This window comes from Rhinatrema bivittatum, chromosome 10, assembly GCF_901001135.1.
Source record: "Rhinatrema bivittatum chromosome 10, aRhiBiv1.1, whole genome shotgun sequence".
Classification (NCBI taxonomy): Eukaryota; Metazoa; Chordata; class Amphibia; order Gymnophiona; family Rhinatrematidae; genus Rhinatrema; species Rhinatrema bivittatum.
The window spans coordinates 84440485-84462840 of record NC_042624.1 but is presented as its reverse complement, the minus strand read 5'-3'; the positions used below and the strand labels follow the sequence as shown (position 1 = coordinate 84462840).

Here is a 22356-nt window from a genome sequence, read left to right as displayed (position 1 = left end):
TGAAGGATAAAAAAGGTGTCTCCAGCATTCTTCCCCCCACTCTCACTCCAGCAGTGTCTCTCCACCTTCCCAGCTTGACCTGAGGACTCTTCTCCCCCCCCCCCCCCCCAAGTCTCCAACATGATCTCAGCACACTTTTCCTCTCTCTCCCCAGTTTGATCTCCAGGGCCAGCTCAAGAGCAAATGGCATTCTGTGCGAAAATTGTTGTTGCTCCCCACCCCTCCCACCAGATCCCTGCTCCTCAGGGACAAAGGGTAAAGGAAGTCAGACTGGGAGGAGCTGGTCAAACACCCTATCCCTCAAACTGACATGGATTAGCAGCAGTGGGCACACTATCTCTCCCCCTGATCTCAGCACACTCCCCATTCCCACCCCCACAAATCCTGTGCTGGTCTTAGAAATACACTTTCTCTAGATATAGAAATGGTGCATCTGTAGAATAAAAAGACATATTTTTTTCATTTTATATCAATCACATATCACCAGCAAAACTGAGCCAAATAAATCTCCAACACGAATTTCAAATTTTTTTCTACTAAACCAAGAAGTAGAGCATTTCCCTAGACTATGCATACCTTGGCCTGACATTAACTGTATCTGGCAACTTGGCTACAAGACAATACAAGAAAAACTCCTAAGGCAAGTTCTAACCACCCAGCAAAACTATTTTTAAAATCATTTGATAGCATTGCAGCAATAATTTTAGAAAATGGATACAAGATCTTATTCCTAATAACATATAATGACAGCAGAAAAAGCCCAAACAGTCCATTCAGTCTGCCCAGCAAGTTTCTTATGGTAGTAACTGCCACTCAGTGCAGGTTACCCCAAACCTTATGTTAAGGGTAGTAATACTACTAGCAACATTTTTACAGGGTGAGCAGCCTTGATAATTCAGACAATGCTGCTTGAACGTGCTTTGCTTTTGGACATGGCCGAAAAAGCAGTCCTCCACCTTTTCTCTAAAATTTGCGTATCAGTACCCAGGACTGTAAAGGTTAGGGCCCTTTGTTGGTTGTCGTCTGAATCCAATTCCTCTTTTACCCCCACCATTGAAGCGTAGGGCAATGTTGCAATTGGGTCAAAATCATAGAAACATAGAAATGACGGCAGAAAAAGACCAAACGACCCAATCAGTCTGCCCAGCAAGCTCCCACACTTTTCCCATACTTCTCTGTTTCACCGACCACCAAGTTCAGGGCGCTTGTTGGTAACTGTTTGATTCGAATTTCCTGCCACCCACTGCCATTGATGCAGAGAGTAATGGAGTTGCATCAAAGGTGAATCATAAGGCTTAATGGTTAAGGGTAGTAACCGCCGCATCAAGCAAGTTACCCCGATGCTTGTTTACCCAGACTGCACAGATCAATGTCTTGTTGGATGTTGTCTGAATGTAAATCCTCTTTTCCACATTTCCCCCTGCCTTTGAAGCAGAGAACAACGCTGTATATGCATTCAAAGTGAAGTATCAGGCTTAACTGGTTTAGGGTAGTAACCGCCGCAATAAGCAAGCTACCCCCACGCTTATTTGTTTACCTAGACTGTGTAGTGCAGTCCTTGTTGGTTGTTGTCTGAATGCAAATCCTCTTTTCCACATTTCCCCTTGCTATTGAAGCAGAGAGCAATGTTGGAGTTGCATGAAAGCTAATTGGTTAAGGGTAGTAATTGCTGCTCCATGCAGGTTGTTGCGCCCGGTCGCAGATGGCTGCGCCCTCTCTGCCTCACCTCTTTTCTCCCTCTCCCTTCTCCTCTGGGAAAGATGGCTGCCTCCGCTTCAGTTTGCCGACCTCTCCGGCATCCCTGGCCCAGCATGGGCAATTGCATTCACCTTGTTCTTCCTGAGGCCTCCTAGGACGCACGTGCGTTGCCTTCACCTTTGAATGCGTCATGGCGGGAACCTCGGGGGCATCCCCATCGCATGACATCACTACCTCCGGGTACTTAGCCTCCGATCTCCTACACTGTCATGAGTTAGCAAGGATTCCGGTCCAGCTAATTTCGACCGCTTCTAAGCTGCTCACTTGGAACACTTCCTACTACCCTCCGGGGTCAAGCCGATTCTAGGATGCTCTGGGTACCCGCTCCTCGGGGGCCCTGTCGTTCCTATCCACCCTCCGGGGTTTCCTTGTTACTATTGACTCTGGACACACGCTCCTCGGGGGTCCTGTCTCTTCTATTCTCTGCAGGCACCCATCTAGAAGGCCCCTTATGTACTCGCTCCTCGAGGGCCTTGCCTCTCCTTCCTCTCCTGGGTCTCAAGGACCACAGCATCAGAGTTCTGCCAGCCTCACTACCTTACTACTGCGGAAGCTTTAACCTTGACAGCAGCAACCAGCCTCGTGAGTACCTCATTCTTCAGTCTCTCTACTTGCCTCACCCTTGACCAGATTCTCGGTGTACTCCGCCCTGCGGACCACTACCGGATCTACTGTCTACGTTCTCTAGCACTGGGTTCTTGGCCTACCCTGCTCCGCGGACCACTACCGGACCCTCCGCTCCCAGCTTCGGGTGAGATCAACTCGGCACTCGTGTCAACGGTGTTTGGACTGAAATCATCATCTGAGATTACTCAGGGGCGAACTGTGCTGCCCGCTCCTCATGCAGTGCTACTTTCTGCACAATAAAGCTTCTCTCCCTTGTTTCCTCTTGCTCTAGAGGTCAGCCTATTGCTATGGTTCCCCATGGGAGGAGTCATCACCACAACAACCAGAGGTCCACAGAAATGCCACAAACACAACACAGGTTATCCCCATGCACCGTTTTCTTAATTTCCATGCTCTAGCCTTTAGGGATTTACAGTGTTTATCCCATGCTTTTTTGAATTTGTTTACTGTTTTTATTCTCACCACTTCTTAGGGAAGGGCATTCTAGGTATCCACCATGTTCTATAAGGTAGATTTTCAAAACCAGGCGTGCACAAAAACCAGAAGATACACGTGTGGCCAGGCCGAGCGCATTTTGAAAACAGCCTGGCCATGCACGTATCTCCCAGTATGCACGGAAGTGCTGGGCTCTGTGAAAGGGGCAGAGTCTGGGCAGAGCTGGGGTGGGGCGGGGGCTAGCTGGGTTAACGCCAGCCGGCGCGAAACTTACTTCATCTCTTCTTAATTGTAGTGGATTGGGAGGGAACTAAGAATGGCCCGATTGCATCGAAGCATGTATTTTTTTAAATCACCCGTCCCTGCGCGCACGAGTCATGATCTGCCCGTACATGTGTACGTAGGTATTATATTTTATAACATGACCCCTAGTTCTTCTGTCTGCTTTCCAATGGAAAAGGTTTGAAATTCATGCATCATTAAAACCTTTCAGTTATCTGAATGTCTGTATCATATCTCCCCCTGCACCTCCTCTCTTCCAGGATATACATATTTAGATCCTTCATCCTCTCTTCATAAGTCTTCTGATACAGACCCTACACCATTTTGGTCACCCTTCTCTGAACCACCTCTATCCTGTCTCTATCCTTTTGGAGAAACGGTCTCCAGAACGGAACACAGTACTCTAGATCAGTGGTTCTCAACCTTTTTTTGGCCGGGACACACCGAGGAGAAGAGAGAGGGAGAAAAGAGGTAAGGCAGAGAGGGCACAGCCATCTGCGACCAGGCGCAACAACCTGCATGACACACTGAACATGTGACCGTCACGGGGCAAAATGTAAATATACATTCTGCATCCTATGGAACCCCCTTGACCCCCAAAAATGGGTGCAGAGCAGAACTAGGGCATTACCTGTACAGCTCACCATATAAAAAAAGATATTCTGGATCTGATGACATCTCAGTAAAAGCAAAACAAACTCTCTTTACTGGCAAGCACAATACCCCTCCTTATGAAAAGACAGTAATTTACCACTATAAATATTTAACCAGGCCCTAAACACTAATACACCTCCTATTAGGAAAACAGAACAAGCCAAGCTGCTCACCCTGTCTCCAGATGATAATTTGTTTGATTGGCTTTTGTTTGTATTGAGCAGGTTAATCTCAGCTTTTTTTTCCTGTTTGTTTATATGGGTTTTTTTTCTTTTTTATGAGTACCGCTCCATTGATCTTGTCTCCCTTTTTTCCTTTTAATTTTAATGAGAGTCATGGATTAGTATTGTTATATATATTTATTTTCCTTTTTCTTTTTGTATCTTGTAGTCTCAATTTTCTGGCATAAGTGTATTCTTGTGTAGTTTTTTGAAAATCCATAAATAAAATATAAAAAAAAAATGTCAAAACATCTGATGAATAAAACATCCGATAATTAAAAAGTGTTATAAATTTCTCAAAATACCAATATAATATTTCAAAACAGCAGAAACATCAAAAAACATTCAATAATGAAAAGTAATAAGGATTTTAAAATCTCCTGCTCTCCATTCCTGGATCTTTTAATTTTGACTGGCATACTGAGCCCACTGAGCATGCCCATCATGCCATGATCCCTGCAGCCACAGGGGTCTCCCTTCAGCATCTTTTTTTCCGCGTTGCTGTTAGCCTCGCGTTTAAGGAGCTCTGTGAGTTTTCTCACAAATATTTCCTCACGGAAAGTCAGAGTTTTTCTCATAAAAAGTTCCTACAAGGGTCTCCCTTTGATCAACTTTTGGTGAGTACCGTTCCGGGGGTTTTTTCAGCCGGTTCCTGCTACCTCACACCGGTACCTGCAGGCCCCCAACCCTTCCTGACCTTATTTTTAATCATGGCCACAGGGTTTAAAAAGTGTCCAAAATGCCCCCGAATGATGTCGATCACCGATCCGCATGAAATATGCATACTTTGCCTCGGTCCCAGTCACAATGTCTGCACATGTTCCACCTGTGCACAGATGACTCCAAAGGGCAGGCGTGCCCGACTTGATAAGATGTCTGAGACATCGGTGGCTTCCTCCTCGGTCCCAGGTAAAGATCGCACCGAGCATCAAGAGAAAAGATGTCATCATCATCGGACCGACTCCATTCCAGAAGGAACCGATACCGCATCGGCATCGATGGCCATCAATCCGATAGCAAAGCAGGCCTGGGTACACAAGTCTCCGTGCCCCTCTGTACCCGAGGCACTCCCCACTGGGATCTGTGCTGGAGACTGAGCCACCACATGTTCATGTGGATAAGCCAGTAGCGCCCATTGTGCCTTTTCCTGTGACAGTGGATCCCATCCCAGTCTCCAGGGAATTTCTGAATATCCTTGGTGGAATCCAGGAAACCTTCCATTAGAAAGTCTTACAGTCTGAAGTGGAAGAGGTTCTCGATCTGGTGTGAGGGACATGGGTAGGACCCGTTCTCCTGTTCTACCTCGAAGCTCCTGGACTACCTATTGCATCTCTCCGACACTGGCCCAAAGACCACTTCCAGCATTGTTGGGGCCTACCACCGCGGGGTGGATAGTTCACCCATTTGAACGCAGCTGCTGGTGAGGAGTTTCATGCAAGGCTTACTACAGGTCGAGCCTCCGATTAGGGCCCCAGCAGTATCATGGGACCTCAATGGTCTTGGCTCATTTGATGAGATCCCCATTAAGCCCCTGTGATGTTGTGACTTGAAGTATCTATCCTGATAGGTTATCTTTCTGGTTGCGATCACCTCTGCATGTAGGGTCAGTGAACGTCAAGCTCTAGTGTCGTACCCACCTTATACAAAATGTTTTCATGATAAAGTGGTTCTGTGTACGCATCCTAAGTTCCTTCCTAGGGTGGTGATGGACTTCCAACTCAAACAGTCTATAATCCTATCCAACTTTTTTTCCAAGGCCAAATTCACACCAGGGACAGTGAGCTCTGCACACTCTGGACTGCAGAAGAGCCCTGGCTTTTTGGCATCTGTTAAGTGCTGTCTCCTTACAGATGGGAGCAGCCTGTAGCTACAAATTCAGCCATGTGTGAGGACTACCATCCTGCTTGTCCTAGGAGAAAGCAGAGTTGCTTACCTGTAACAGGTGTTCTTCTAGGACGGCAGTCCTCACAAAACCGCTCACCACCCCATGGAGTTGGTTTTCGTCAGCGTTTGTTATTTTATTTTTGGGAATTCTATGTTATGAGACTGAAGAGGGACCCCGCATGGACGCATGGATAGAAGCATGCTGGGCCTGCTCAGTGTGCCAAAGTTCTAGAAACTTTGACAGAAGTTTTCCGTGCCGGGCTCTATCTGATGAGAAAGCAAATGTTGCTTACCTGTAACAGGTGTTCTCACAGGACAGCAGGATCTTAGTGCTCACATATGGGTGACATCACAGGATGGAGCCCAATCATGGAACACTTTTGTCAAAGTTTCTAGAACTTTGACTGGCACCTACTGGGCATGCCCAGCATGGCACTAAACCTGCAGCCAGCAGGGGTCCCCCTTCAGTCTTGTTTAAAGCTACAGGAAGTGCCAAAAAATAAAATAAGAAACGTAACAAATTCAACACCGTGGGGTGGTGGGCGGGTTTCGTGAGGACTAGCATCCTGCTGTCCTGTGAGAACACCTGTTACAGGTAAGCAACATTTGCTTTCTCACAGGACAAGTAGGATGGTAGTCCTCACATATGGGTGAGTACCGAGCTGAGGATGTATGAGAAATGCACCAAATGTACCCAAGATGTGCAATAGGCACAAGGACTGGGGTGGAATTTGGTAGAGGGCATCCTGAACCCTAACAGGCAAGCGGAAGGGTGTTGGTACGTCAAGTTGCAAAAAGGTTGCACAAGACAGATTGGCCGAAGATGAAATCTTGTCTTCCAGCCTTGTCTAAGCAATAATGGGCTGTAAAAGTATAGAAAGAACTTCAGGTAGCAGCCCTGCAAATTTCAGGAAGCGGCATAGAGCGTAGGTGCGCTTCTGAAGTCGCCATGGCCCTCACAGAGTGTGCTTTAACACGGTCTTGAAGTGGAATGTCTGCTTGCTGATAGCAAAAGGATATGCAGTCCGCTAACCAGGAGGAGAGAGTCTGCTTACCTACAGGTTGACCCAATTTGATGGATTGGAAAGAAACAAACAATTGAATGCTTTTCCTGTGGGCAGCAGTACGGTCTAGATAGAACGCTAGACCATGTTTACAGTCAAGGGTATGCAGAGCCTGTTCTCCTGGATTAGAATGGGGCCTGGGAAAGAAGGTGGGTAGTATAATGGATTGATTCATATGAAACTACGATAGTACCTTAGGTAAAAACTTAGGGTGAGTGCGGAGTAATACCCGGTCGTGCAGAAGTTTAGTGTAAGGCGGATAGGTAACTAGGGCCTGTAATTCACTAACTCTGTGAGCGGATGTGATTGCCAGAAGAAAAATCACTTTCCATGTGAGATAGCGAAGATTGCAGGATTGGAGAGGCTCGAATGGAGGTTTCATGAGCTGCCCCAAAAAACAGGTTGAGGTCCCAAGAAGGAGCCAGAGGGCGCAGTGGAGGTTTGAGGTGGAGCAAGCCCTTCAAAGAGCGTGTTACAAGGGGTTGTACTGAAATGGGTACATCCCCAACACATTTATGGAAGGCGGCTACTGCACTGACATGCATCCTGATAGAGGAAGTTTTTAGACCTGACTCTGATAAGTGCCAGAGATAGTCCAGAAACTTCACGGTGGAACAGGAAAAAAGGATCAAGTAACAGAGAGGAACACCATGACTTAAACCTGTTCCATTTGTAAAGATAAGATTTTCTCGTGGAAGGCTTCCGTGAAGCAATCAGGACATGGGAAACTGGCTCCGAAATGTTGAGTGGCTGAAGAATTCCCATTCTTCAGGACCTTCAACGTTTTCTCCAAGTTTTTAAATGCACCTTTGATGATCCTGGGCGTTTGGCGGCCACCGGGTCAGACATTCTTTATTTACGCCAAGATAGTCGTACGCTATCCGATTATGCCATTGAATTTCGGACAATGGCTACTGAATTGAATTAGCGAGCGGACAGTTTACGAAGTATTTTTTTGGAAGGACTAGCCACCCGCATCAAAGATGAGTTAGCTGCTCCCTAACACTTTGGATGATTTGATTGATCTAGCAAGCAAAACTGATCAACGCCTTCAGCAACGTGCCAGAGAATTGCGCGGACCACGTAGATCAATCACTCTTGCGCCCTCCTTCTCTCGGCCTCTGACGGGTTCTCAACCAACAGCTACGAAGAACCAATGCAACTAGGGAGGAGAGCTTTAACGACTGAAGAAAGACGGTGTCGCCGAACCCAAGGTTTATGTTTATACTGTGCTGGCAAAGGACATTTTTTGGCCAATTGTCCCGAGAAAGGGGGAAACTCCAGAGCCTAGAACCAACAGGGGAGATGGTTCTAGGTTGTACTGGCTCTGATCCCCAGCTCATCCTTCCGGTAACGATAATTCAAAACCAAGAATTCTCGGCATTAGCCCTTCTGGATTTCAGGGCAGGGGGAAATTTCATTATGAGTAATCTGGTCGAACATCTTGGTCTATCTACCATGCCGCGAGATACACCTTTGATACTTTCTTCAATATCCGGAGACCCACTCCCTGGACGAATCCTTCAGACTACTCTTCCACTGCGCCTAAGGACTGGTATACTATATATGGAAGAGATTTCTCTTCACGTCATTGACACAGCCGTTCATCCGGTCATTTTAGGAATGCCTTGGCTCCAAAAACATTCCCCTACAATCAACTGGGAAACACTTCAGTTAACCAAATGGAGCTCACATTGTCAACAGCAATGCCTTCTTCCAGTGACATGTCCTCTTACTGTATATGTCTTGCTACCACCTCAGGAGACCTCCCTTCACAATATGCCAGTTTCGCTGATGTATTTTCAAAATAAAATGCAGAAATTCTTCCTGAACATAGACAATTTGATTGTGTCATCAACCTGCTTCCCGGGACCATACTTCCTCGAGGAAGGGTATATCTGCTATCTCTCCCTGAAACTCAGGCCATGGCCCAATATATCCAGGAGAATTTAGACCGGGTATTCATTCGCCCATCTACTTCACCAGCTGGAGCTGGTTTTTTCTTCGTGGCCAAGAAAGATGGTACACTACGGCTTTGTCTAGATTATCGAGGATTAAATGCCATAACCAGGAAAGATCGCTACCCATTGCCTCTCATTCCTGAATTACTGGACCGGTTACAGGGCGCCCAAGTGTTTACGAAACTTGATCTACGAGGGGCGTATAACTTAGTCCGCATCAGGCCAGGTGACGAATGGAAGACTGCGTTTAAAACTCGGGATGGACATTTTGAATATTTAGTAATGCCTTTCGGACTGTGTAACGCACCTGCAGTCTTTCAGTCCATGATGAATGAAATTTTTCGGGATCTATTATATAATATTATATAATAAAGTAGTAGTCTATCTGGATGATGTGTTGATATTCTCCCGAGATCTGCAATCTCACCGCGGTGATGTCCAACAAGTACTGCAACTCTTGCGAGCCCACAAGCTCTATGTAAAATTGGAAAAATGCATCTTTGAAGCGGAGTCCTTGCCTTTTTTAGGATACATTATCTCCAATACCAGGTTCCAAATGGATCCGGATAAAGTTACCTGCATCCGGGAATGACCCCAGCCTTCCGGTCTGTGCTCCCTCCAACGATTTTTGGGTTTTGCCAATTTTTATAGACACTTCATTCCTCATTACTCTCAATTAGTTGCTCCATTGACTGCACTAACTCGCAAAGGAGCCAATACCAGAGAGTGGTCTGTGGAGGCGTTGGATGCTTTTTCCAGGCTTAAGAAGGCCTTCTTTTCTGAAACCTGCCTTTACAACCCGGATCCTGCACGTACTTTTTTATCTTGGAAGTAGATGCCTCTTCTACTGCTGTTGGGGCTATCTTGGGTCAAATTTCCACTAAGGGGGTTTTTCACCCCTGTTCCTATTTTTCTCGTAAATTTTCCCCAGCTGAAAAAGGATATGGTATCTGAGATAAGGAGCTCCTGGCCATAAAATTAGCTTTTGAGGCCTGGCGACAATGGTTGGAGGGAACTCAACACACTATTACGGTCTATACTGACCATAAAAATCTAGAACATCTCCGCCAAGCCCAACGTCTAAACCCCCGTCAAGCGCGCCGGTCCTTATTTTTTAACCGTTTCAATTTCCTGGTGAAATACAGGCCAGTCACCAAAAATGTCAGAGCAGACGCTCTCTCTCGCGCTTCTGAGGCCGAAGATCTTCCAGACCATTCGAGGTTCATTATCGACCCAGCACCAATCCTGATGGCCACTACCCATGTAGTTTCCCCAGGGAAGACTGTTGTTCCAACCCGGTTATGACAACACTTGTTGAAATGCGGCCATGATTCTAAAGTAGCAGGACACCCAGGCCAAGCTCGAACTTTCTCACTCCTCAGAAGATATTATTGGTGGCCACAGATGTACCAGAATGTGAAAGCTTATGCAGACTCGTGCCCAACCTGTGCCCGGCAGAAAACTCCAGTTGGACGTCCTTGGGGCTTATTACAACCTCTGCTGGCACCCAAGGAGCCTTGGACTCATATTGCCACGGATTTTGTGGTGGAATTACCTGTTTCCAATGGTAATAGAGTAATTTGGGTGGTCATTGACTGTTTTTCTAAAATGGCCCACTTTATCGCTCTCCCAACACTACCTTCTACTCCAGAATTGGCCAAATTGTTTACAAAACACATTTTTCGATTACATGGACTACCTCGCCATACTGTGTCCGATCGAGGAACCCAGTTCAAGGCCAAATATTGGCAATCTTTGTGCAACAAATTTGGGGTTAAACTGGATTTTACTACAGCCTACCACACCCAGGCCAATGGACAAACCGAACAAACTAACCTCACCTTAAAAACTTTTTAAAGAGCTTTTGTGAATGAACGACAGGATGATTGGGCTGACCTTCTCCCATGGGCAGAATTCTCCCATAACAGTCATGCCAACACAGCTACGGGATCCTCCCCCTTTCTCTGTGTCTATGGGAGACAGCCACTCCCTCCCCTTCCAATACCATTATCCGTGCCGTCCCCAGCTGCTCAGATGACAGCACAGGATCTCTATGCGCTATGGACTCAGATTGAAACTATGATCAGCAAAGCTGCCCAGAGAACAAAGAATACTACAGACAAGCATCGGCGGCCAGCACTTCACCTTAAGGTTGGAGAAAAGGTTTGGTTTAGCACGCGCAACCTACGTCTACATGTGCCTTCCATGAGGCTTGCCCCTCGCTACATGGATCCTTTTCCAATCTTGAGACAGGTCACTCCTGTCACCTATCAACTACGTCTTCCTCCATCATTTAAAATCCATAATATTTTCCATGTTTCGCTTTTGAAACCAGTGATACTGTCGTGGCCTGCATGAAAACTGCCCACTCCCCAGGAAATCTCCACAGAGGAGGAGGAAACGTACCAAGTCATACCAAGTCAGAGAGATCCTGAATGTCTGTCATCATAAGAGACATTGGGAATATCTCATAGCTTGGGAGGGGTATGGCCCAGAGGAAGATTCATGGGAGCTCATGAAGAATATACTCGACAAAACACTCCTTGTGGATTTTCATGCAAATCACCTGGAGAAACCTAGGCCTCCTGGAAGGGGTCTTAAAGGAGGGGGTATTGTTGCGATCGGTGGGGGTCGACCCCCATGACCGACCGCACCTACCGGCAGTGGCAGAGGTGGGTCTCTTCGGTACTCTCTGCGTGGTCCTCATCATCGGCTAAGGCAGCAGGGAGCCAGCAGCATGGCTCCCACAGGGGCAACCTTAGCCCCAATCTGACATAGGCACTTGGCTCCTCCCCCCACTTATAGGAGCAGCAACAGGAAGTAGTTCCAGGCTCCCAGGAACCACTTCCTCACCCAGGACTATATAAGGAGGCTTCTGAAGGATTGCCAGTGCCTTGCAATAGGTCCAGCTTGGTGTGTCTCCTGCCTTGCTTTGATTTCTGCTTTGGATACTGGACTCTGCCTTGCCTGCTGCCTGCCTCTGACCCTGCTTTGGATACTGGACTCTGCTTTGCCTGCCGCCTGCCTCTGACCCTGCTTTGGATACTGGACTTTGCCTTGCTTGCTGCCTGCCTTGACTCCAGACTGTCTGTACCACTGCCCTGCTGGTAACTCCAGCTGCCGGCCCTGAGGTTCATCTCCCGCCGACAAGAAACCACGGTAAGCCTTTTTACCTTGTCATTGCGGTCCAAGGGTTCACCGATTCATTGAATCGTAACAAACATCTCCATTGATGCCTCTTCTTATTCACACAAAATTTATGCAGTCGTGAGAATAGAATTTTAAAACTTGTTTTTTGTGCATGTAACTCAAAAAGTTATGAGCATTAAGGTTTTGGATATTGACCTCTACATGTTTTTTCCATCCATTATTTGTCTCAAGAATCAAAAGTTTGACTTTTCAAAGTATTAAAACACATGGGGGAAAATTTTTCACAATCTGGTCCTAATCATCCAAGCTTTGAGTTTATGGGTCAAAAGATTTTCCTATACCATGTGGATACATACAATCATTTTTTGATTAGTCCTTGCTGTAGGGATAAGACTAATGCAATACAGTAGAGAAGCCGTAATTTTAACAACCCTTATTATGTGTACAACAATGGCTACATTTATTAAAATCACAGCTCAATTATCAGTTTACAGCCATTCTATAAATTTAATTCTAAAGAAAAATTGGAAGTAACAAGTTAGTATCTTTTTCTATTTCAATTCAAGCTCCCCAAGTTACAAGAATGTAAATTGTCAAAATATTAGTGTCAAAAGTGTTCATTTTACTGAAATTCATTCCATTACTAAAGGATTATCAGTATGCCACAATATATTACTAGTACACTGTAAGATGACGTATCAGTACTGGTGCTACAACCGACTGAATTTTCTAGCGTTTGATGACAGAGACCTCCAAAACACTGCTATTACAGACTCTGGGAGGTAATGTCTTGTCCTTTCTGAGGGCTTATTCTTTGTATTGATGCTTCCCCTAAACAGCTGTGTGTAATTCACTTTTAGCTTGACTTGCTGACCAGAATTGCTTAGAAATTTTAAAGATACATATGCCATATTTGCTTCAGTATGTCTGATTATTATTTTTATTTTATTTAAAAAAAATTGTTACCCATCCTTCCATAGTTCAAGGCTCAATTTATTGCTACAGTTTCAGGCTTACTTGGTCAAGGCTTTGAACTCAATCTCCAGTTCTGACTTTTCTTTTGCAGCCCCCTCATGATGACTTTTCCAGACATTACAGGCTGAAAGTGCCTCACATATGTTGACTTCCTGAAGAATTTACAAAACATAAACAGATCATGTAGCAGAAGGTTTTTTTTGCCCTTTTTCCATTCCCTAAACACAAAATGGTATTATAATTTATAAAGTTTTCAAGTATGCCTCACTAATATAAATCAATGTAATGAAGACCTATACTAAATTACAATCTGCATAACCTATAGAAGTGTGTACTTCTTACATAAACACCCAAGAAGTGGCAAACAGTTTTGAAAATGTAACCAACCACTGATTAAAACAACAGGTTTAAAAAATAGTACACAGTTAATTTTCAGTGTATCCAAATAAACTGAATAGACAAACATATTTTCTAAAAGACAAGTCAGGGAAACAAACGCACAGTATATAATGTCAAAGAACACCCTTTTAGTTCTATCAAAGATCACAAGTTCAATGTGCACAGAGTACCGTAACTGATTCATACTAGAAACATTTTCTGAAGGGCACTCCCCCTCCCCCCCCCCACCCCACACACACACACACACTGGATTTATACTGCATGCAATATTTACAGCAATTTGATAAATCTAGCTATAAGTTACTTAAACGGCCAGCTTTGAATATTGACCTCAGGCAAACAAATTCCAAGGGGAGGAGAGAGGTTTTTGTGAGGACTGATCTCCTGCCTTCTTCCATAGGAGAACCAATGTTAAGGTAAGTAATTTCACTTTCTCCAAGCACAAGCAGAATGACAATCCTCACATCTGGGGATTTCCAAACTATAGGCTGCCTCAAATAAAGAAAAAGGGTAAACTAAACAGTGCCAATAGCGACACTGTTTTGGGTGGCGACAGGCCAACCTCACATTATTTATCAGTGTTTCCCCCTTGGTTTGTTTTTGGGTTTTTTTGGCAGTCTGAACCAAAAGAATGGGCCTTAGTTAGGATGGAATTGGGTTGAACACCTCAAAAGGACAGACTATTTAAAATTATGTTTCACGTCAGGAACCTCTGCCAAAACAGGGGTGAAGTGTGAACATGTGGAGAAAACTCCCATTTTGCAGCTTTGTTTCTGCTGTAGCCATGGCCCTGCTCTAGCACTGTGAGCCCTGATATGCTCACCCCGATCAAGGTACTCCTGGGTGTGAAAAAGGGCACAATTCACTAACCAAGAGAGGTAGAGCTCTTAGCTATGCCCTTCCAGGTTTGTTTTTGTCAAAAAGAAAACTAGAGTGGACTATTTGGGGCTTTAGACTACTCCAGGCAGAAGGATACAAATCACCTTTATAGATTTACACACAACCATAGACAATGACTAGAAATGTGTAGAACAGTGCAATAGTGCTAGATGTTGATTTGGTGCTTGATATTGATTTCCATTGGTGAAGCAGTGCCCGACTTTGATACAGTCGGTGCTTCAGCACCCAAAATTGATTTCCATTAATGCCACCAGTGCAAATGACAATCTCACTGCCGAAGCTATCTGACATTGATTCCGCTGCACTGTGGCATCTAATGTCAATTTCATGAGTGGACAACAGGGCACCAATGCATCCTATGGAATGGAATGGACATCCTCAACTGACATATCCCATGGAATGGATTGTAATGCACATCGGAGAAGCAATGCATGCATGGAATGGGCATCAAGGAACCAATGCACAGTGGTGTTCGTCAATTCCCATCGATGCACTGATATCAGATGTCTTTGGAGCATGAGCACCATTGGTGCATCAAACAGTAAAAAGGAAAACAGTCTATAAAAGTCTGGTAGCCAAATAAAAAGCGTAGACCAGTCGTCTTAGTTATCAAATAGCATTTATTGCAGAGTTCCAATATGAACAAAGAGTGTTAATTACAAGGAAACCAAGAAAGTATTTGTAATCCAAAGTGCCTGACTCTGGCTGAGTTTCGCCTATGATATGAACTGCATCAGGGGCTTATTATAGTGATATGTATCACTAACTTCTTCAGTCAATATTATATCATTGATTCTTGGATTGAACTCCAGTTGTATAAATAGAGCCGCTGCCACAGGATAAAACGGATGCTCGCAAATTGAGTGTCCGTTTTGGTAGCTCTCACACAGCCACATCTCCTGGGCACCCGATGCAAAGAACGTGCTAGGGACGCAAACTTTATCCCTAGCATGTCCGTTTTAGCGAGGCAGCTCATTTACATATTGCATCAGGCACCCAGGAGAGGTGGACGTGCACACCTTTAAAAACGGGCGCCCAGTTTGAATGCACGTTTTTTTTACACACACTTTATTGCATCAGTCTTTATTGAGCAGTTCCACTAGGACTTCTACTTAATTAAGAACATGCAGCCTGACAGACAGACCTAGTTTCTTGTTTGATTCTATCATCACAGTATGATCTAAATAACTACCATTACATGAGCCTCCCAAGTCTCTTGCGTTGCCTGCCAGACAGACCCAGCTACGTTAGCACTTGCATTTCCACTAGGACTTCTATTTATTAGAATAATTGCAACCTGCCAGACCTATCTAGCTGCTGGTCAATTCTACCATTACAGCCTGTCAAGACAATACAGCCACATGGATGCCTGTGTTACCATTAGGATTTCTAACATTTCTTACTCAAATCTTTGCTGTACCTTCTGGCAGCTCCACCACCTATACTGAAACAGTGGATAGCTATATACTCAGATATTAACAATTTATGTTGGGAAGAGATATTATGGCAGAGGCCTGCTAGAGAGAATTTCTCTTGTCTTTGCTTCACAGGGAACATCTTGCCAGCTCCTGCATCCCCAGCTGAGGTTTCCCTGTTAGTACTTTGGCACTCCTTTGAAACATATTAGAGCCTGGTGGTGTTTTGTTATCAACTTGCCATGCAAGCTCAATGTGAGTCCCTATCAGTCACCCACTGTTGTTTTGGCATTATATTGGAGAAGGATGGCAGATCAGTTAGTGGTGAGGGTCGGGGACTTGACCCTCAGAAATAGCAAATGTTGCTTACCTGATGTAACAGGTGTTCTCACAGGACAGCAGGATGTTAGTCCTCACAAATGGGTGACATCGAGGATGGAGCCCACCACGGAAAACTTCTGTCAAAGTTTAAACAGAACTTTGACTGGCCCCTACTGGGCATGCCCAGCAAGGCACTGACCCTGCAGCCAGCAGGGGTCTCCCTTCAGTCTGATTTTCAAAGCTACAGGCAGTGCCTAGAAAGTAAAAAATAAAACGAACCCAACACCGCGGGGAGGCGGGCGGGTTTCGTGAGGACTAACATCCTGCTGTCCTGTGAGAACACCTGTTACATCAGGTAAGCAACATTTGCTTTCTCACAGGACAAGCAGGATGGTTGTCCTCACAAATGGGTGAGTACCGAGCTGAGGATGTCCCGACTTACACCAAATGTACTCAACGGTGTGCAACAGGCACAACAACTGAGGAGAAATATGGGAAAGGGCATCCGCACCCTACCGGGTAGGTGGAAGGGTGTTGGTACATCAGGTTGGAAAAAGGTTACGCAAGACAGACTGGCCGAAGATGGAGTCCTGTCTTCCAGCCTTGTCCAAACAATAGTGGGCTGCAAAGGTATGGAGAGAACTCCAGGTTGCAGCTTTGCAGATGTCAGGAAGCGGCACCGATCGAAGGTGTGCCACTGACGTCGCCATGGCCCTCACAGAGTGTGCTTTAACACGGTCTTGAAAAGGAATGCCAGCTTGCTCATAGCAAAAAGAAATGCAGTCCGCCAACCAGGAAGAAAGAGCCTGCTTACCCACAGGTTGTCCTAACTTGTTAGGATGGAAAGAGACGAATAATTGAGTACTCTTCCTGTGAGAAACTGTACGGTCTAGGTAAAAAGCTAGAGCCCGTTTACAGTCTTTTCCCAGGCCCCACTCCAACTCTGGAGAGCAGGGTCTGCTCTCCAGAGTTGGAGTGGGGCCTGGGAAAAAAGATAGGTAGTACGATAGATTGATTGATATGAAACTCCAAAACTACCTTAGGTAAAAATTTAGGGTGAGTGCGGAGTACCGCCCGGTCCTGCAGGAGCTTAGTGTAAGGCGGATAGGTAACTAGGGCCTGTAATTCACTAACCCTGCGAGCTGAAGTAATAGCCAAAAGGAATAACACTTTCCAAGTGAGATATTTCAAGTCACAGGAGTGCAGAGGTTCGAAAGGAGGTTTCATTAGACGACCAAGAACCAGGTTAAGGTCCCAGGATGGGGCCGGAGGACGCAAGGGTGGCTTTAGATGGAGTAAGCCCTTAAGAAAGCGTGTTACTAGGGGTTGTACTGAAATAGGATTACCCCCAATACCCTTATGGAAGGCGGCTACCGCACTGACATGCATTCTGATAGAAGAGGTTTTAAGACCTGATTCAGAGAGATGCCATAAATAGTCCAAGAATTTGGAGATTGGACAGGAAAGGGGATCAAGGGACTGAGAAGTGCACCATGATGTGTACCTTTTCCATTTGTATGAGTAAGACTTTCTTGTGGAAGGCTTTCGTGAAGCTATCAGGACCCGAGAAACGGAATCTGAAAGGTTAAATGGTTGAAGGACTAACCTTTCAACATCCATGCCGTCAGGGACAAGGCTTGGAGGTTGGGATGGAGGAGGCATCCGTCGTTTTGAGTGAGCAGATGCGGGTCCTTTCCCAGAGGAATGTGCCTGCGGATGGAGAGATCCTGGAGTATTGGAAACCATACTTGGCGTGGCCAGTAAGGTGCTATCAGGATCATGGTTCCTCCGTCCTGGCGTAGCTTCACGAGAGTCTTTGACACAAGAGGGAGTGGAGGGAATGCATAGAGCAGACCGGTTGTCCACTTGAGGGAGAATGCATCTCTCGGCCGAGAGTGCTGGCTCCGAATGAGAGAGCAGTAATCGTCCACTTTGTGGTTCTGAGGGGACGCAAAGAGGTCTATGCGGGGAGAACCCCACTTGTGAAACAGAGAGATCGCTACGAGAGGATCGAGTGACCACTCGTGTGGTTGGAAGACACGGCTCAGCTGGTCTGCCAATACATTGTCTACTCCCGGCAGGTAAGTGGCCCTGAGGTACATGGAGTGGGAGAGGGCTTCCGCCCAGATCTGCGCAGCTTCCTGACACAGAAGGAAGGAGCCTGTGCCTCCCTGCTTGTTTATGTACCACATGGCCACTTGGTTGTCCATCTGGATTAAGATTATCTGATGAAATAGATGATCTTTGAAAGTTCGGAGCGCATAGCGGATTGCTCGAAGTTCCAGGAAATTGATCTGGTGTTCGGCTTCCTCTTTGGACCATAACCCTTGGGTTTGGAAGTCGTCCACATGGGCTCCCCAACCGATGTGAGAAGCGTCGGTGGTTAGGATTACTTGCGGATCCGGTGGAAGAAAAGGTAAGCCCTGAAGGAGGTTGACCTGAGTCGTCCACCAGGTTAAGGATAGGCGCAGCGCTTGTGTGACTGTGACTATGGAGGACAGAGGCTGAAAAGCTTGAATCCATTGGTGTCGTAGAGTCCATTGTGTTACTCTCATGGCTAGTCGGGTCATGGGAGTGACTTGAACCGAGGATGCCATGTGTCCTAGGAGAATGAGGAACTGGCGAGCCGTGGCAGTGTTCTGAGACTGGAGCTGGCGAGCCAGGGATATTAGGGTGTGGACCCTCTGAAGAGGAAGGTAAGCCTTTGCCTGTAAGGTGTCCAAGTCTGCCCCAATGAAGGATAAGGTTTGAGACGGGACTAAGCAAGATTTCTCGTAATTGACAAGAAACCCTAAAGAAAGGAGTGTTTGAATTGTCAATTTTAGGGAGGATTGAGCTATCTGTTGGGTGGAGGCCCTGATTAGCCAATCGTCCAGGTAGGGGTAGACGTGGACACCTTCCTTCCTTAGGAATGCTGCTACCACTACGAGACATTTGGTAAAGACTCGTGGGGCAGAAGCCAGACCGAAAGGTAGGACACGGTATTGATAATGGTCGTGGCCTACTAGAAACCGCAGATATTTGCGATGGGATTGTGTGATCGCAATGTGGGTATAAGCGTCCTTGAGGTCGAGAGAGCACAGCCAATCCCCTCTTTTTAGCAGAGGGAGCAGCGCGCCTAGGGTTACCATTTTGAACTTCTCTTTTTGAAGGTATTTGTTGAGGGCTCGAAGGTCCAAAATGGGACGTAGTCCCCCTGATTTCTTTGGTATTAGGAAGTATCTGGAATAGAATCCCTTGCCTCGTTGAGAGGGAGGAACGGGTTATATAGCATTTGATTGCAGAAGAAGAGATACTTCCTGTTGTAATTGAGCCAAATGGGTGGATAGACTCCACGCTTGAAGAGGCGGGGAGTCTGCCGGAAGAGTTATGAAGTTGAGGTGGTAACCCTGTGCGACAATTGTTAGCACCCACTGATCTGAGGTGATCTGCAACCAAGGTTGTAGAAAATGGTACAGTCGACCTCCTACAGGAATGTCTGGAAGAGGGGTTTGGCATGTGTTCCCTACAGGGGAGTCAAAGGCCAGCCGCAGGCCCAGGAGGAGGGGCTACAGTAGGCCTTTGTTTCCTAGGCTGACGCGGCTGAGGCCTAGTAGAGGATCGAGCTGGACGAGGCCTGGCCGATGGAGGGTAGTAACGGCGTGGCCGAAAGAACGACTTCTTAGAGTCCTTCTTAAGCGGTTGTTTGGAGGAAACCTCAGACGGAACAGAAGAAAGTTGTTTTAACGTCTCGTGGTGATCTTTTAATTCAGCTACAATTTGCTGAATTTGTTCTCCAAACAAATTGTCCCCTAAGCAGGGTAAATCCGCTAAATGATCCTGGACCTCTGGGCGAAGGTTGGATGACTTTAACCAGGCCCAACGTCTGGCCGAGATGGCAGTAGCTGAAACCTTTGTGGAGGCATCGAAGATGTCATAAGCCGTTCTGATCTCGTGCTTCCCTGCTTCAAACCCTTTGTTAAGAAGGGCCTGAAGCTGTGGCTGGTACTGGTCAGGTAATGTGTCAGCAAAATCTTGCATCTGTTTAAGGATGGCTCTGTTATATTGCGTCATGTAGAGTTGATATGAGGCTATGCGAGAAATCAGCATAGCTCCATGGTACACTTTCTGTCCCACACTGTCAAGGAATTTATTGTCCTTGACCGGCGGAGTGGAGGAGTGTGGCTTTAGACGCTTGGCCTTTCTTTGTGCGGACTCAACCACAACAGAGCGATGATCCAGTTGAGGCTTTTGAAAGCCTGGTGCTGATTGGACGAGGTATGTGGAGTCAGCCTTCTTGTTAACTGGTGATACAGATGAAGGAGATTCCCAGTTTTTCTTTAAGAGATCGAGAAACACCTGGTGAATGGGGATGGAAGCGATGATTTTTGGAGCGTCCAAAAATTGAAGCAATTCCATCATCTGGTGTCTGTCATCAGTCTCAGATTGCAGCTGAAAAGGTACAATTTCAGACATCTCCTTTACAAAATTAATAAAGGAGAGATCCTCTGGAGGAGATCTTTTTCTACTCTCTGTAGGAGAAGGCGGTGATGGTAAATCTGTGTCAGAAGATGTATCATCACCCCAGGTATCATAGGGATCACTTGGGGGTTGAAGTCCCGATGGACCTGGTTGAGGATCCGAAGGCATCGAAGGAAACCTTGGAGGAACCGGTGGTACAATCGGTACTGGGAACGGCATCGAGGGTTTCGGTGCTGCCGATGGAGTCGGTGCCGGTCTTGGAACCGATGGAGCCAAAGGATAAATCGGTGGAGATATACGAGAAGGCACCGATGGGACCACCCCGGAAGGGGGAATCAGGAACGGTGTTTCTCCCGCCGATGAAAATCCAGTCGGAGACGATGGCGCTGTCGGTGCTACTGGAATCATCGATGGAAGGGCATGTACAAGTGCCTCCATACGTTGTAGCAGCGGTGCCAGCGCTTCCACCAAAGGTTCGGTGGTCGGTTCCTTCCTCGGTGGCAGAGTCGGTGCCGGGGTCGATGCCGGTGGCGGTGCCGGAATCGGTGCCGGAGACGGTGCCAATGGAGGTTGGAATCTTTGCATCGCTTTCTCGATGGCCTCCTGGACCAGCCGGTCCAGTTCAGCCCGGAGACCAGGGGTAACAATACCCGGCTCGACGGGAGAGGGAGGCTGAGGCAGAACCGGAGGGACCACCGTAACCGGTGGGATCACGGCTCCCACACCCCGAGAGGGTGAGGGTTTCCTCGATGCCTGCGAACGAGACGTGGACGGTGCCAAGTCTGATCGAGGCCTCTTAGTCGGTGGTTCGGCCTGTTCAGAGGTCAATGACTGTGGATCCTCGACAGGCCGAGACTTGTGCCGTCGATGGCGATGCTTGTCCTTCCGGTCTCCTCGCCCATCCGGGGAGGGGACAGGAGTCGACGGCCGAGAAGTCATCGATGGTGGACGGTCACCGGAGGGTTGACGATGGTGGTGCAATTTCGACGGTGCCGGTTCCGATGACGTCGATGCTATCGATGGCGTTGGGGTGGGTGCATGGAAGAGGAGCCCCATCTTCTCCATCCTGGCCTTGCGACCCTTAGGTGTCATTAGGGCACATTTGGTGCAAGTCAGGACATCATGCTCACTACCCAAACACAAAACACAAACCCTATGGGGGTCTGTGATTGACATAGTCCGGGTACAATCCGGACATCGACGGAACCCCGTCGCCATGGCTTAAGGCCAAATTTAGTCGTGGGCTTGGTAAGTGCCAACAGGCCTCGAGGGCCAAATTCGACGGTAGTCGAGGAAAAATGGCAAAAAACTTACCGGTTTCCGCGAAGGTGACAAAAATTTGTCGAAGGGAGACCCCTGAGGGGCAAATTTTCTTCGGAAAGAAAAGTACCGAATTCCTGTCAGGAACGTGGTAAGGGAGCTCCTTTCACCGCGTGGCAACTGCTGCGCGGAAAAAAGAAGACTGAAGGGAGACCCCTGCTGGCTGCAGGGTCAGTGCCTTGCTGGGCATGCCCAGTAGGGGCCAGTCAAAGTTCTGTTTAAACTTTGACAGAAGTTTTCCGTGGTGGGCTCCATCCTCGATGTCACCCATTTGTGAGGACAACCATCCTGCTTGTCCTGTGAGAAAAGTTGTTGCCTTCAGCTGGAATGGCACAACTGGCTTGGGATACAGCTTTGGCAACTATACAGGAATATGCATCTGCCTTTGTTACCATGGTTCTGCAAAATCAGCAGTTGGAACTAGTGCCCTGAGCGCAAGCCCAATGTCTGATGAAAAGACTGTCCCAGTGATGGGATTGCTATGGCCTGATCTATCTGCTGCATTAGCTTGTTGGCACTGTCGGGGAAT

General features: G+C 46.8%; 1 protein-coding gene across 8 annotated transcripts in view; it reads right to left on the bottom strand.

Moving 5' to 3' along the window:
• Positions 1–22356, bottom strand: part of ODF2L (outer dense fiber of sperm tails 2 like) — a 192372-nt gene that overhangs the window by 77519 nt on the left and 92497 nt on the right. For all 8 annotated transcript variants that reach the window (XM_029617769.1, XM_029617772.1, XM_029617771.1 and 5 more), the window contains one exon: positions 13054–13163. In XM_029617769.1, coding sequence (XP_029473629.1) covers positions 13054–13163 — 110 coding nt within the window. The remainder of the gene's footprint in view (positions 1–13053; positions 13164–22356) is intronic.